The sequence below is a fragment of the Rana temporaria genome, chromosome 3 (genome assembly GCF_905171775.1).
Source record: "Rana temporaria chromosome 3, aRanTem1.1, whole genome shotgun sequence".
Lineage (NCBI taxonomy): Eukaryota > Metazoa > Chordata > Amphibia > Anura > Ranidae > Rana > Rana temporaria.
In genome coordinates, this window is record NC_053491.1 from 97896522 (window position 1) to 97909768 (window position 13247).

Consider the following 13247-nt stretch of genomic DNA (forward strand, 5'->3'; position numbering starts at 1 on the left):
CTTTCATAACATGTTACCTCCATATTCAGGATGGAACATGTTATGAATACACCGGCCCCCGCATCTGCTGCCATAATTGAAAAAAAGACGTGGTCTTGTGGGGCTCGGCCCACCCAGCCATGTCACTCATTCCCAGTCATCTGTAAAATGAAAAACTACAAGGTCCAGCAGCCTTTGCGGCTCTTGGCTTGTACTTTTCAATGAACTACCACGGCACTGTGGTAGTTCATTGAATCTTCCTGTCAGAATGTACCGGCTTCCTCATATGAGGTACAAACAAGCCGATACAATGACAGATCTGCAGGAGACCTGCATGGCATCAGCGATCTGCCGATCGCTGGTGCAACATTTTACATGCTCCCAAAACAAAAAATAAGAAAATGCACATTTTTTTTTTACCTGCAAAAAAAATATTACATTTATCATTTTTTGTCAAAAGGTGAACTTATCCTTTAAGCTTTGACAATAAAACCAGGAAGCGGATTGGTCTCTTTGCAGAGCTGCACCAGATTCCGCACTCTCCAGTTTTAGCAAATAACCCCCCATTAGGCCGGGCGCACACTGGCATGACACGACTGTTATCCTACTTTTCTCTGTGACATCGGTCCTATGCCCATCTGACTTAAATGAACGGGATACCATTTTCCTCTGACTTTGAGATAGTACGACTTGTCCTTTGACCAATCAAAACAATCCCAGTGTGACATAAATTCCTTTTACTGCTGCTGTAATCACCATGTCGGATGTCACAAGTTGGGTGGTTAGGACAAGGATCCTACTTTAACCACTTAAGGACCGGACCAATATGCTGCTTAAAGACCCAAGGTGTTTTTACAGTTCGGGACTGCGTCGCTTTAACAGACAATTGCGCGGTCGTGCGACGTGGCTCCCAAACAAAATTGGCGTCCTTTTTTCCCCACAAATAGAGCTTTCTTTTGGTGGTATTTGATCACCTCGGCGGTTTTTATTTTTTGCGCTATGAACAAAAATAGAGCGACAATTTTGAAAAAAATTCAATATTTTTTACTTTTTGCTATAATAAATATCCCCCAAAAACATATATAATTTTTTTTTTTTCCTCAGTTTAGGCCGATACGTACTCTTGTACCTATTTTTGGTAAAAAAAATCACAATAAGCGTTTATCGATTGGTTTGCGCAAAATTTATAGCGTTTACAAAATAGGGGATAGTTTTATTGCATTTTTATTAATTTTTTTTTTTTTACTACTAATGGCGGCGATCAGCGATTTTTTTCGTGACTGCGACTTTATGGCGGACACTTCGGACAATTTTGACACATTTTTGGGACCATTGTCATTTTCACAGCAAAAAATGCATTTAAATTGCATTCTTTATTGTGAAAATTACAGTTGCAGTTTGGGAGTTAACCACAGGGGGCGCTGTAGGATTTAGTGTACACTTAGTGTGTGTTTACAACTGTAGGGGGGTGTGGCTGTAGGAATGACGTCATTGATCGTGTCTCCCCTATAAAGGGGATCACTCGATCGATGCAGCGCCATAGTGAAGCACGGGGAAGCCGTGTTTACATACGGCTCTCCCCGTTCTTCAGCTCCGGGGAGCGATCGCGACGGAGCGGCTATAAACAAATAGCCGCGCCGTCGTCCCGGATCGCTCCCCGAGGGAACCCGACCGCCACGTGTAGCGGGGGGGGGGTCCCGATCGGACCCCCGACCCACGTCTAGGCAGGGACGTACAGGTACGCCAATGTGCCTGTACGTGCCATTCTGCCGACGTATATGTACATGCGGCGGTCGGGAAGTGGTTAATGATATTGAATGGGATGAAAACGGACCAATATAGTGTAGGAACATTTTCTAAAGTCGGACCAGTTGAAGTGATTGTAAGGCTTCATGTTTTTTTTTTTTAAATAACAAACATGTCATACTTGCCTCCACTGTGCAGCTCATTTTGCACAGAGTGGCCTCGATCCTCAACTTCTGGGGTCCCTTGGCGGCTCTCACAGCTCCTCCTCTTATCAGATAACCCCCTAGGAGAAGCGCTCTCCCGGGGGGCGTACCTTGTGGGGGTGCTCCCAAGTCCAGCATTTGCGTCCATAGACACGAATGTCGGACTCTGTCCCGCATCATTGGATTTGATTGACAGCAGCGGGAACCAATGGCTGCGCTGCTATCAATCTATCCAATCAAGTGCCGAAAACCCCATGCAGAGAGGGAAAGCGTGTCTCCGCCGAGTGAATGAAGGGGCTCAGGTAAGTAAAACGAGGGGGCTGGGGGGCCGGTCACTGCTAGAAGTTTTTTTACCTTCATGCATAGGATGATACAACCCCTTTTAGACGGCTCTCACAGAGAACCATTGATTTGTAAATGTCATGCGACATGTGCTCTTAAAGTCGAAGCATATGTTGCACCGGCGTGAACCAGGCCTTGTAGTCAATAGTAGAGATGGGCTCTGCTTGTTCAAAATCCCACCTGCCTGATCCCTCCAGGAAGTGGACACTGCACAGCACTAAGGATCAGCTCAGGCGTGTTCACAACCTGCACGTGCACAGCCCACCAGGAAGTTAACACTGCACTAATCGCAGGCAGAGAGAAATTTTTCCGGTCCGCGGCTGCAGAGATCAAGAGATGTCTCACTGCCTGTGATTAGCGCAGCGCAAACTTCCTAGTGGGTTCTGCACGTGCGGGTTGCGAACACACCTGAGCTCATCCTTACACAGCACTAATCACAGGCAGCGAGACATTTCCTGTTCCACAGCTGCACAGATCAGGAAAGGTCTCACTGCCTGTGATTAGCGCTGTGCAGTGTTGGCTTCCTGGCAGGATTGTGCATGTGGGATTTCGAACACGCCAAAACCCATCTCTAATCAATAGTGCTGGTTCTCATCAAGGCGGCTCAGAACGGGACAAATTTGAAAAAGGTTCCTGCGCTACTTTGATGCAATTTACAATGCAATTTAGCCCCATAGAATATGCAATGTCGCACTACATATTCACACGGAAATTGCATTAAGCCCAGGTTCACACTGGGCTGCGGGAATGAAGCCATGTGAGTTAAAGAGGAGGTCCACCCAAATTTGAACTTCCTCTTATCCCACTCCTCACCCCCTTACATGCCACATTTGGCATGTAATTTTTTGGGGGAGGGAGTGGGGGCTTCAGGAAGAGTGGGACTTCCTGTCCCACTTCCTCCTTCCTGTAGGCGACTAAGCTTAATCGCCTACAAGAAGGGGCTGCTGTAGGCGATCGCCTAGAACACGTCACAGGTCCTAGGCGATCTCCTGGCCAATTACACGACGCAGCGCCGGGCCGCGCCGCTCGCGCATGCGCAGTGGGTGCCCGGCCGTGAAGCCAAAAGCTGTCACGGCCGGGTGCCCACACTGAGAATGAAGACGCCGGCCGGCGAGGGGGGGAGAGGAGCGGAGCCCCGGCCGGCACGTCGCTGGAGCAGGTAAGTGTCTGTTTATTAAAAGCCAGCAGCTACACTTTTTGTAGCTGCTGACTTTTAATAAACATACAGATTGGCTGGAACTCCCCTTTAAGCAGAAGTGAAATTGTGCGAGTTCAGCTGATCAGTCCCAATTTTGGCCGCGATTTCAGAGACATCTGTGCAGGTTTCTGTACTACTTTTGGCAATTTCCATTGACATCTGTGCAGAAACCAGCACAGATATCTCTGAAATCGCCCTCGAAATCGGGACTGACATGTGTGAGTTCAGCTGAACTCTCACTATGTAATTCCCGCAGTCAGTGTGAACCTGGGCTAAAAGAGAGGTGTGAGCGATACAAGAGGTGACAACTAAAAAATAAATAAAAGTTGAGTTGTTGGGCGGACAGCACGTGTCGGCAGGGCCGCCATCAAGGGGGTACAGGCATTATATATATATATATATATATATATATATATATATATATATATATATATATATATATATATATATATATATATATATATATATATATATATATATATATATATATATATATATATATATATATATATATATATATATATATATATATATTGTATTTTTTTTTTTTTCGTTTGACCCCCACCTTTAGAAACTTGCGGCAGGGGACCCCCACCCCGGATTTTTTTTTCCGTCTGACTTTAGCAACTCGTGGCAGGAGAAAGAAGACTTGACTTGGTTTTGTTCGTAATCACTAAGGATGAGCTCCGGCGTGTTCGCATAGAACACGTGCAGAGCTCGCCAGGAAGTGAGCACGGCGCTGTGCTAATCACAGTCAGGGGGACATTGTCCCGATGCTCGGCTGCAGGGATTGTGAAATGTCTCCCTGGCTGTTATTAGCGCAGCGCCGTGCACACTTCCTGGCGGGCTCTGCACGTGTTCTATGCGAACACGCCAGAGCTCATCCTTAGTCATCACCCCCCCACTTATCTCGTGGCAGGAGAGAGAGAAGAGAAGACACTTTCATTACCACAACCCCCCCGCGCTTATCTTGCGGCAGGAGAGAGGGGCGGTTCTCTGCTCCAGGGGGCCCTGCCTAAAGCTGTGTAAGGGGCCCCAAAATGTAATTTGTGATGGCTGCCCTGGCGTCGGGTGCCATCCACCCACACGGCTGTCATACCGGGCGCAGCGTCAGTACAGCTGTGGTGTCCAGGGTAAAATGAATGGGACTGAGTGACCAAGTGTCCCCATACGGGCCACACACAGGTGTACGCTGCAAGTCACCCATGTACACGAGGACCAATAATAATAACAATCGCTCATGCTCAACAAGGACTTGTCACCTCCATACAGGGTGACAGGAGAAGGTATGGCCCCAGTCATTGTAAATGAAGACATTATCACTAGGACATCGGATCTGTATGACGGGTCATCTTACCCCCCCAGATGCCCAACTTCAGCTGGGACCTGTCCAGGTTCTCCACATAATCGCCAAGGAATCTGTTCAGCAGATCGGCCACCACCGACTCCAACATCCTCCGAGCAATGTCCGTACAGTCTGCAAGAGAAGGAGAGGAGAGCTCACCGCTATGTACTAACACCAGGCTATGTACTGCCACCCCGCTATCACCCCACAGACTTATCTACTGCGGCCTGTGAAGTGATGCCAGCGTGCCCGCCATGACTCGGCCTGTGCAGTGTAATAATAAGGAGCCCGGGTACCCGTGTATGTAGAGCTGTCACATCCAGTCCGGGGTCATCACTACCCGGCAATGCTTCTGTCTGTTTGTGTCACGGGGCCTGTCAGGTGACCAAGAAGCGCTGTCCGGCGTTCATGTGATACGGGGGCGCGCCCAGCCTGATAGTGAACGAGGGAGGAAGGCGGGAGGGATGTGTGTACGCGGAGCTGATAGCGCTCGAGGTATTCCTTCTCTGCTGCCCAATCCAGTTTCAGGATATTCAGCCTTCTTATAAACGAATAATGTGGCTTTCTTATAGTTAAATCCACATGCGCCATCTAAATATAGTCTGCAGAGAGGTGAGGGAGCCCGCTGTGTGAGAACAGGGGGGGGGGAGCTGAATAGGTAAAGCACGTGTATGTGGGGGGGCAAGAGCTGTCACTGAGGAAGGGGTGTACAGGGAGTTCCCTTTAGGTAAGTATCTGCAGAGTTCCTCCATTACCAGTGGCAGCTGATGCTCATAATTTTGGCGGTGAGCGGCAAACCAACGCCCTGCCACCCCCCCCTCCGCGGCAGACGGGCATGAAGGTGGCAATAAATCCCCCCCCCCCGTGCTGGAGACCGGTGGCAAATCGGTGATCAGAGGCCTCCTTACTATAGGAGGCAGATGGTGGGGCTGTTGCCTCTCGCTCCAGGGTCATTACTTCTCCTCCCAGCCAAACAGGAACTGGGTCAATTGGCCAAGAGTCCTAGGACCCACTTCCTGATTGGCCGGGAGGAGAATCAGGAAGACAATAGCGAATGTTAATTTGCTATTGTCACATAACTGGGTGGACTCAAGGAGCAGTGCTCTGCACCCAGAGCCCACCCTTTTTTAAAGCTAATTATAGCCTCAGGCTCTAATCATGTGCTTAAAAAAAAACATTGGAATCCATGTGTCCAGCGCCCTGTGTGTAGATCAGGGGTTGGGCGCATCGATTGGGGGGGGACAGCACCCCATATGGATCGGCCACCACTGCACTTTACATCTGAGCGTTCTCCCTTTACATCTGAATCAACAGAGTTTCTGAATGAAGAGTTCCCCTAAGGCTAGGTTCACACTTGGGCAGTTTGCGCTGGCACGAGAGCCCATTTATTTGAATGGACTGCCGTGCCCCGCAACACCCAGGAAAGAAGTCCCTTCACTATTTTTGAAATCACAGCTCGTACGGGAACCGAGGTTTCCAGTGTGGGCGGTTTGCTATTAGGATTAACCACTTAAGACCTGGACCTTTATGCAGGTAAAGGAGCTGGCCAGTTTTTGTGATTCGGCACTGCGTCGCTTTAACTGACAATTGCGCGGTCATGCGACGTGGCTCCCAAACAAAATTGGCGTCCTTTTTTTCCAACAAATAGAGCTTTCTTTTGGTGGTATTTGATCACCTCTGCGGTTTTGATTTTTTGCGCTATAAACAAAAATAAAGAGACAATTTTGAAAAAAATTCTATATTTTTTACTTTTTGCTATAATAAATATCTCCCAAAAATATATAAAAAAAAAACTTTTTTTTTTCCCTCAGTTTAGGTCGATACGTATTCTTCTACCTATTTTTGATAAAAAAAAATTGCAATAAGCGTTTATCGATTGGTTTGCGCAAAATTTATAGCGTTTACAAAATAGGGGATAGTTTTATTGCATTTTTATAAATTTATTATTATTTTTTTTTACTACTAATGGCGGCGATCAGCGATTTTTTTCGTGACTGCAGCATTATGGCGGACACATCGGAAAATTTTGACACATTTTTGGGACCATTGTCATTTTCACAGCAAAAAATGCTATAAAAATGCATTGTTTACTGTGAAATTTACAATTGCAGTTTGGGAGGTAACCACTAGGGGGCGCTGAAGGGGTTAAGTGTGACCTCATATTTGTTTCTAACTGTAGGGGGCGGGGCTGGACGTGTGACGTCATTGATCGCCTTTCCCTCATATCAGATGAGGGATCTTTACATCTGAATCCTCGGAGTTCCCCTTTTACATCTGAATCCTCAGAGTTCCCCTTTTACATCTGAATCCTCAGAGTTCCCCTTTTACATCTGAATCCTCAGAGTTCTCCTTTTACATCTGAATCCGCAGAGTTCCCCTTTTACACCTGAATCCGCAGAGTTCCCCTTTTACATCTGAATCCGCAGAGTTCCTCTTTACATTATTGTTATACAGGATTTATATAGCGCCAACAGTTTATGCAGCGCTTTACAATAGGTAGAGAATACAGTTATAATACAATAAAATACAAGAGGATTAAGAGGGCCCTTTCAAGAGAGCTTACAATCTAATAGGGTGGTACAAAAGGTTGTAACTGTGGAGAATGAGCTGATGGAAGTGGTAAAAGATTAATTGGAGATGTGATAGGCGTTTTCAAGGATCGCCTGAAGGTAGCAAGAGTAATGAATAGCTGGACAGGTTGAGGTAGCGAGTTCCAGAGGATGGGAGAGGCTCTGGAGAAATCCTGGAGACGAGCATGGCAGGAGGAGATGAGGGATCTTGAGAGTAGGAGGTCTTGAGAAGAGTGGAGAGGACGGTTTGGGTGATATTTGGAGACAAGATTGGTGATGTAGCTCTGGGCAGAGTTGTGAATGGCTTTGTATGTTGTGGTTAGTATTTTTAATTTAAAGCGGAGTTCCAGCCTTCTTTGATGTTTATTAAAAGTCAGCAGCTACAAAAAGCATAGCTGCTGACTTTTAATAAACATATACTTACCTGCTCCACTGTCCAGTGCCGCACAGAGCTCCGCTCCTCTCTCCGCCGGCGCCTCCATCCTAATTGTGGGCACCCGGTCGTGACAGCTTTCGGCTTCATGGACGGGCTCTCACTGCGCTGCGCTACCTGTTAGGACAGGCGATCACCTGGGAGCTGTCATGTGTCCCAGGCGATCGCCTACAGGGAGGGGCCGCCAAAAGGCGATATCGCGTATCGCCTTAGCAGGAAGTCCCACTCCTCCTGAAGCCCCTGTGATACATTTGCCTATATGTCTCAGTTTACTGCTCCCTGCTAGCCATATGGGTAGAGGTAGAAAGGGATTTCATGTGTGATTCATTCCTCTGACAGGTTATTGACGTGCTAATGTCCCCTCACTATTTCTAAAGGTTAATTGATCTATTGTGTTGTGTGAAGGAGATCTGTGTTTAAGTGGCTTGTGTTAATTATTCTGATTGCTTCAGGTCTGGTTGATGTATTCAGTACAGCTAGTGCTCAGCGTCACTGATGTCATTGTCTAAAGAAAATGTGTTTTCAGACTCGGCTCCATCGTGTCTGCCTAGTCATCTGTGTGGAAGCCCCAGTGTGAGGGGGGTGGAGATTTGTCATTGTAACAGTTTTGGAAATGACATATAAGCTGTGTGATATAACATTAAAGTCTGTGTTGTTCAAGCAGTAAGCTTGCCTCATGTGTGGCTGTCTGGGCGATTCCAGGGATATCCCTCCTCGTGGAATATTGGGGTGATTTTCGTTATGGGAAGAAGGGAACGTTAATGGGGATATCATACCGATACCGTCACAATTGGTTGGTAGCAGTGGGATTTTCCCTTCAATTACCCTTCACACCCGGATTCCAAGCAGACACTGGAAGAACTACTGGAAGTTCGTGGAAGGATTGCTAGCAACAAAACCAAGCGGGTCATCATAGCAGAATCAATGGAGCTAGACCAGGAGGACGGGATTGCAGCAACGCCAGCAGTACAAGAGATGGAGACACCAGTGATTCAGGAGGAGGAATCGCCAGCCAACAAGCTAATGAGAGAGAAGCTAGCGTGGTTCGGCCCGAACCCAGCGGCGGATGTGGTGCTGAAAGTGATGGACCTGTTAGTAAACGCAGAACTACAGAAGGATAAACAAATAAGAGACGCAGAGCTACAGTTAAAACTGGCAGCAGTCCAACAAGCAGCCGCACATCCTCCAAACAGTGAGTACAGCACAGCAGACGCAAGGAAGATTCCGTTTAGCGCTTTTAAAGCTTTTGATGAAAAGGATTGTGAGATTGATAACTTCCTGGCGGATTTTGAGCGACAATGTAACCTGCACCGAATAGCTAGAGGAGAGTGGGTTGCAATATTGTCAGGCAAACTGTCAGGCAAAGCTTTTGATGCTTTCCGTACCGTGCCAGATCAGGATATCCATAGCTACGCCCCGGGTTAAAGAAGCGCTCCTGGCTCGTTATGCAGTAACCCCAGAGTCCCACCGACAGAAGTTCAGGGACTCACGCAAAACCATGAAAGACTCTTATGCGGAATGGGCATGCCAGTTGTCCCGGTCGGCCTCTAACTGGGCTAACAGCAGCCAGGCCACCACCCTTAGAGGACATTTTGCAACTAATGCTCCTGGAGCAATTTTACAATCACATCCAGACGGACGTCAAAGACTGGGTGAGAGATCGCAGGCCCATGACTCTACCAGAGGCCGCTAAGTTGGTGGATGAATATGCAGATACTCGCAAGACGAACCAGGTCACACCACAGGAACAACCTCCACCACAAACGGTGCCCTCACACCCACCAACCGCTAGATACCATCCTCCTAACAGACCGGTGACATCTAGCCCTCGCAATCCACGCCAGGAGGGCAACGAACAACGCTGCTTCCGGTGCAAACAGCTGGGTCACTTCAAGCAGAATTGCCCATGAATGACAACACCAGGTCAAATTGGTCTCAACCTGGGTACCGCCCACCAGCAGCAGCCCATTGTGTAGACACGGCTTGGGATCCCCAGGAGCTGGGTCAGGAAGAAACATTGGGCACCCCTTACGAAGCCCTCATGGTACAATCTGTTATTACGGACAACAGGGAACACCATTGTCAGCTGGTCATGGGATCCAGCCCTGAGCCGGAGGGGCCCTGGAGGGAGCTGGGCAGAAAGAGGCACCGCCGGCCACCCTTCAAGAAGAAGAGGTCCTGGAAGCCGTATAACAAGCTGACCTGGGAGGAGAAGAAGAAGGTGGCCCCTTACACCACCACCCAGTTCCTGATGATGAAGGACCACGTGGAGAGCCTGCAGGACATGAGCAAGCAGGAGCTGATCCGTGAGTACATAGAGCTGGAGGAATGCATAAGCCGCATGGAGGAGGAGAACAACCACCTGAGGTCACAGCAGGCTGACCCCCCCAGGCTCCATGAACTGGAGATGGAGCTAGAGAAGCTCCAAGAGGAGAACCGGCGGCTGCGGAGGGAGCAGGGGGTGGCTGACCTTATGGGGCTCTGATTCCCCTCCCCCCCCCCGGACTCTGAGCACCAGTGCTACAGCATTTCAACAAATATAACTTTTTCTTTTTATGAATCTCCTGGGATTGTCACTTCAGAGCCATAACCTGCCCCCTCCCATAGCGGGACACCTAGACGGCGGCGCACAGACCCATTCGCTGTCTTCACACTGACTTCTGGTGACTTTGCAGATCGCACAAAGACTTGGGGACTGACCGGCGTGTGATCTGACGACCCGGTGACATACCTGAGTCTGAAGCAGTTGCCAAGGGAGGTCAGTCATGCCAAACGGAGTTAACCTCGGACTAAAAGCTCTGAACCCGTCAACCCTACTGGACCAGGGAAGGTCCAACCGGGTTTGCCGGAGCAGGGAGCAAAAGGGGGCCATTGTGATACATTTGCCTATATGTCTCAGTTTACTGCTCCCTGCTAGCCATATGGGTAGAGGTAGAAAGGAATTTCATGTGTGATTCATTCCTCTGACAGGTTATTGACGTGCTAATGTCCCCTCACTATTTCTAAAGGTTAATTGATCTATTGTGTTGTGTGAAGGAGATCTGTGTTTAAGTGGCTTGTGTTAATTATTCTGATTGCTTCATTGTGGTAATTATCTCTCTATATGCGGGGTCGAGCGGTCTGGTTGATGTATTCAGTACAGCTAGTGCTCAGCGTCACTGATGTCATTGTCTAAAGAAAATGTGTTTTCAGACTCGGCTCCATCGTGTCTGCCTAGTCATCTGTGTGGAAGCCCCAGTGTGAGGGGGGCGGAGATTTGTCATTGTAACAGTTTTGGAAATGACATATAAGCTGTGTGATATAACATTAAAGTCTGTGTTGTTCAAGCAGTAAGCTTGCCTCATGTGTGGCTTTCTGGGCGATTCCAGGGATATCCCTCCTCGTGGAATATTGGGGTGATTTTCGTTATGGGAAGAAGGGAACGTTGACGGGGATATCATACCGATACCGTCACAGCCCCCACTTCCCCCCCAAAAAAATTACATGCCAAATGTGGCATGTGAGGAGTGGATTAAGCGGAAGTTCCACTTCTGGGTGGAACTCCGCTTTAATTTGCTGGGTGTTTAGGAGCCAGTGCAGGGATTACAGGAGAGGGTTGGCAGACACTGACCGGTTGGTAAGGTAGATAAGTCTGGCAGCAGCATTCATGATGGACTGAAGAGGGGAAGGCCTATGGAGAGGCAGGCCAATGAGAAGGGAGTTGCAATAGTCAAGGCAAGAGATAACAAATGAGTGAATGAGGAGCTTGGTGGTTTTATTTGTTCAAAAGGGGAGAATTTTACAGAGGTGAAGTCTACAAAGTTTTGACAACGATTGGAGTTGAGGCTGAAATGACGTGTCAGTGTCTAGGATTACACCGAGTACCCTGGTGTGAGGGGAGGGACTGATGGTTGCATTGTTGATTTTGATAAAAAAGTCATGGAGGGGGGCACAGGCTGGGAGGAATATTATTTTACATCTGTATCTGTAGAGTTCCCCTTGACATCTGAATTTGCAGAGTTTGCCCTTTACATATGAATCCACAGAGTTCCCTTACACTGTAAGGGGGAACTCTGCAGACTCTGATGTAAGGGACAACTCTAGGGATTCAGAAGAAGCTCAGGTCTCATGCACATCGCTGGATCAAGAGGGAGCTCAGGTGAGTTTTAGGAGGTGACCGCTGCACACAGAAGGTTTTTGACCTTCATGCATAAAATGCATGTGGGTCAAAAACCTTGAGCCTTCAAAACCACTTTAAGTAGGAACACTGAGAACTCTGATCTATGGAGGGATTCTGATGTAAGGGGGAACACTGCAGACTGGTGTAAAGGGGAACTCTGATTTAAGGGGGCACACTTACATCATAGTTCCCAGCATTCCCCTTTAATCAAGGTTCCCAGATCCCTTCTTACATCCGAGTCTGCAGAGTTCCCCCTTTACATATGAATCCACAGAGTTCCCCCGTGCATCTTATTCTCTTTATTGGAAAATTATATGTTAAGGTACAAAAAATAGCCTTGGGACATACCCAAGCTGTTCCCCCCTACATCTGAGTCTGCAGAATTTCCACTTACACTATAAGGGGGAGCTATGTGTACTCCAATGTAAAGGGGTACACTGATGCAAGGGGTGCTCTGGGAAGCCTGATTTATGGAGGGGGCTTGGATAGTCAGCGGATCGCACCATTTGTTGCGCCTACTACGCAGACTTATTCCATTTATCCCCAAAGAAGACGTAGCAGTCGTGGTGGGAACAATCGTGAATTCCAGACTGGACTATGCAAATGCCCTTTACCTCGGGCTCCCAAAGTACCAAATCGCTCGTCTGCAAGTCGTACAGAATACGGCCGCCAGACTGGTGACTGGGAAAAGGACATGGGAATCAATCTCACCTTCGCTGAGAACCCTTCACTGGCTACCAGTAAAAGACAGAATTGCATTTAAAGCACTCTGCCTGACACATAAGTGCATCCATGGGAAGGCGCCGCAATATCTTTGCGACAAGATAGAACCTCACAATTCTAATCGCGTTCTGCGATCCACTGACCAAAATCTGGTCAAGGTGCCAAAAACCAAATACAAGTCCAAAGGAGAAAGAAGGTTTGCTTTTCAAGGTCCGAGACTATGGAACGCTTTACCAACCAGTGTTCGGTTGGAGGAAAACCACCTGACTTTCAGAAGACAGATTAAAACTCTGCTCTTTTGATGTCATGAGACACGAAACATCAAGCGCCCAGAGGCGATTCAGTTCGCATGTGCCGCGCTATATAAGTTTTTCATTCATTCATTCATTCATATAAAGGGAAATGCTGTGAACTCTGTGGTAAGGGGGAACTCTGATGTAAAATACCCCTTATATCAGACCCTCTTTACATTGGTGTACTGATTCAGAGGAGGGAGGGGGGAAGACTTCACCCATAGACAGGGAATAGATCGTGAGCTCACGCACCCTA

The 13247-nt window shown here is 47.9% G+C and overlaps 1 protein-coding gene across 1 annotated transcript in view; it reads right to left on the reverse strand.

The window, feature by feature from the left end:
- The window catches only part of VPS13C (vacuolar protein sorting 13 homolog C), a 388870-nt gene extending 383608 nt beyond the window's left edge, over positions 1-5262 (reverse strand). The window contains exons 1-2 of the mRNA XM_040343051.1: positions 5110-5262; positions 4826-4945 (exon numbers count right to left, since the gene is read on the reverse strand). Of these exons, the coding sequence (XP_040198985.1) occupies positions 4826-4922 (97 nt within the window). The 5' untranslated portion in view covers positions 4923-4945; positions 5110-5262. The remainder of the gene's footprint in view (positions 1-4825; positions 4946-5109) is intronic.
- Between the last annotated feature and the right edge of the window lie 7985 nt (positions 5263-13247).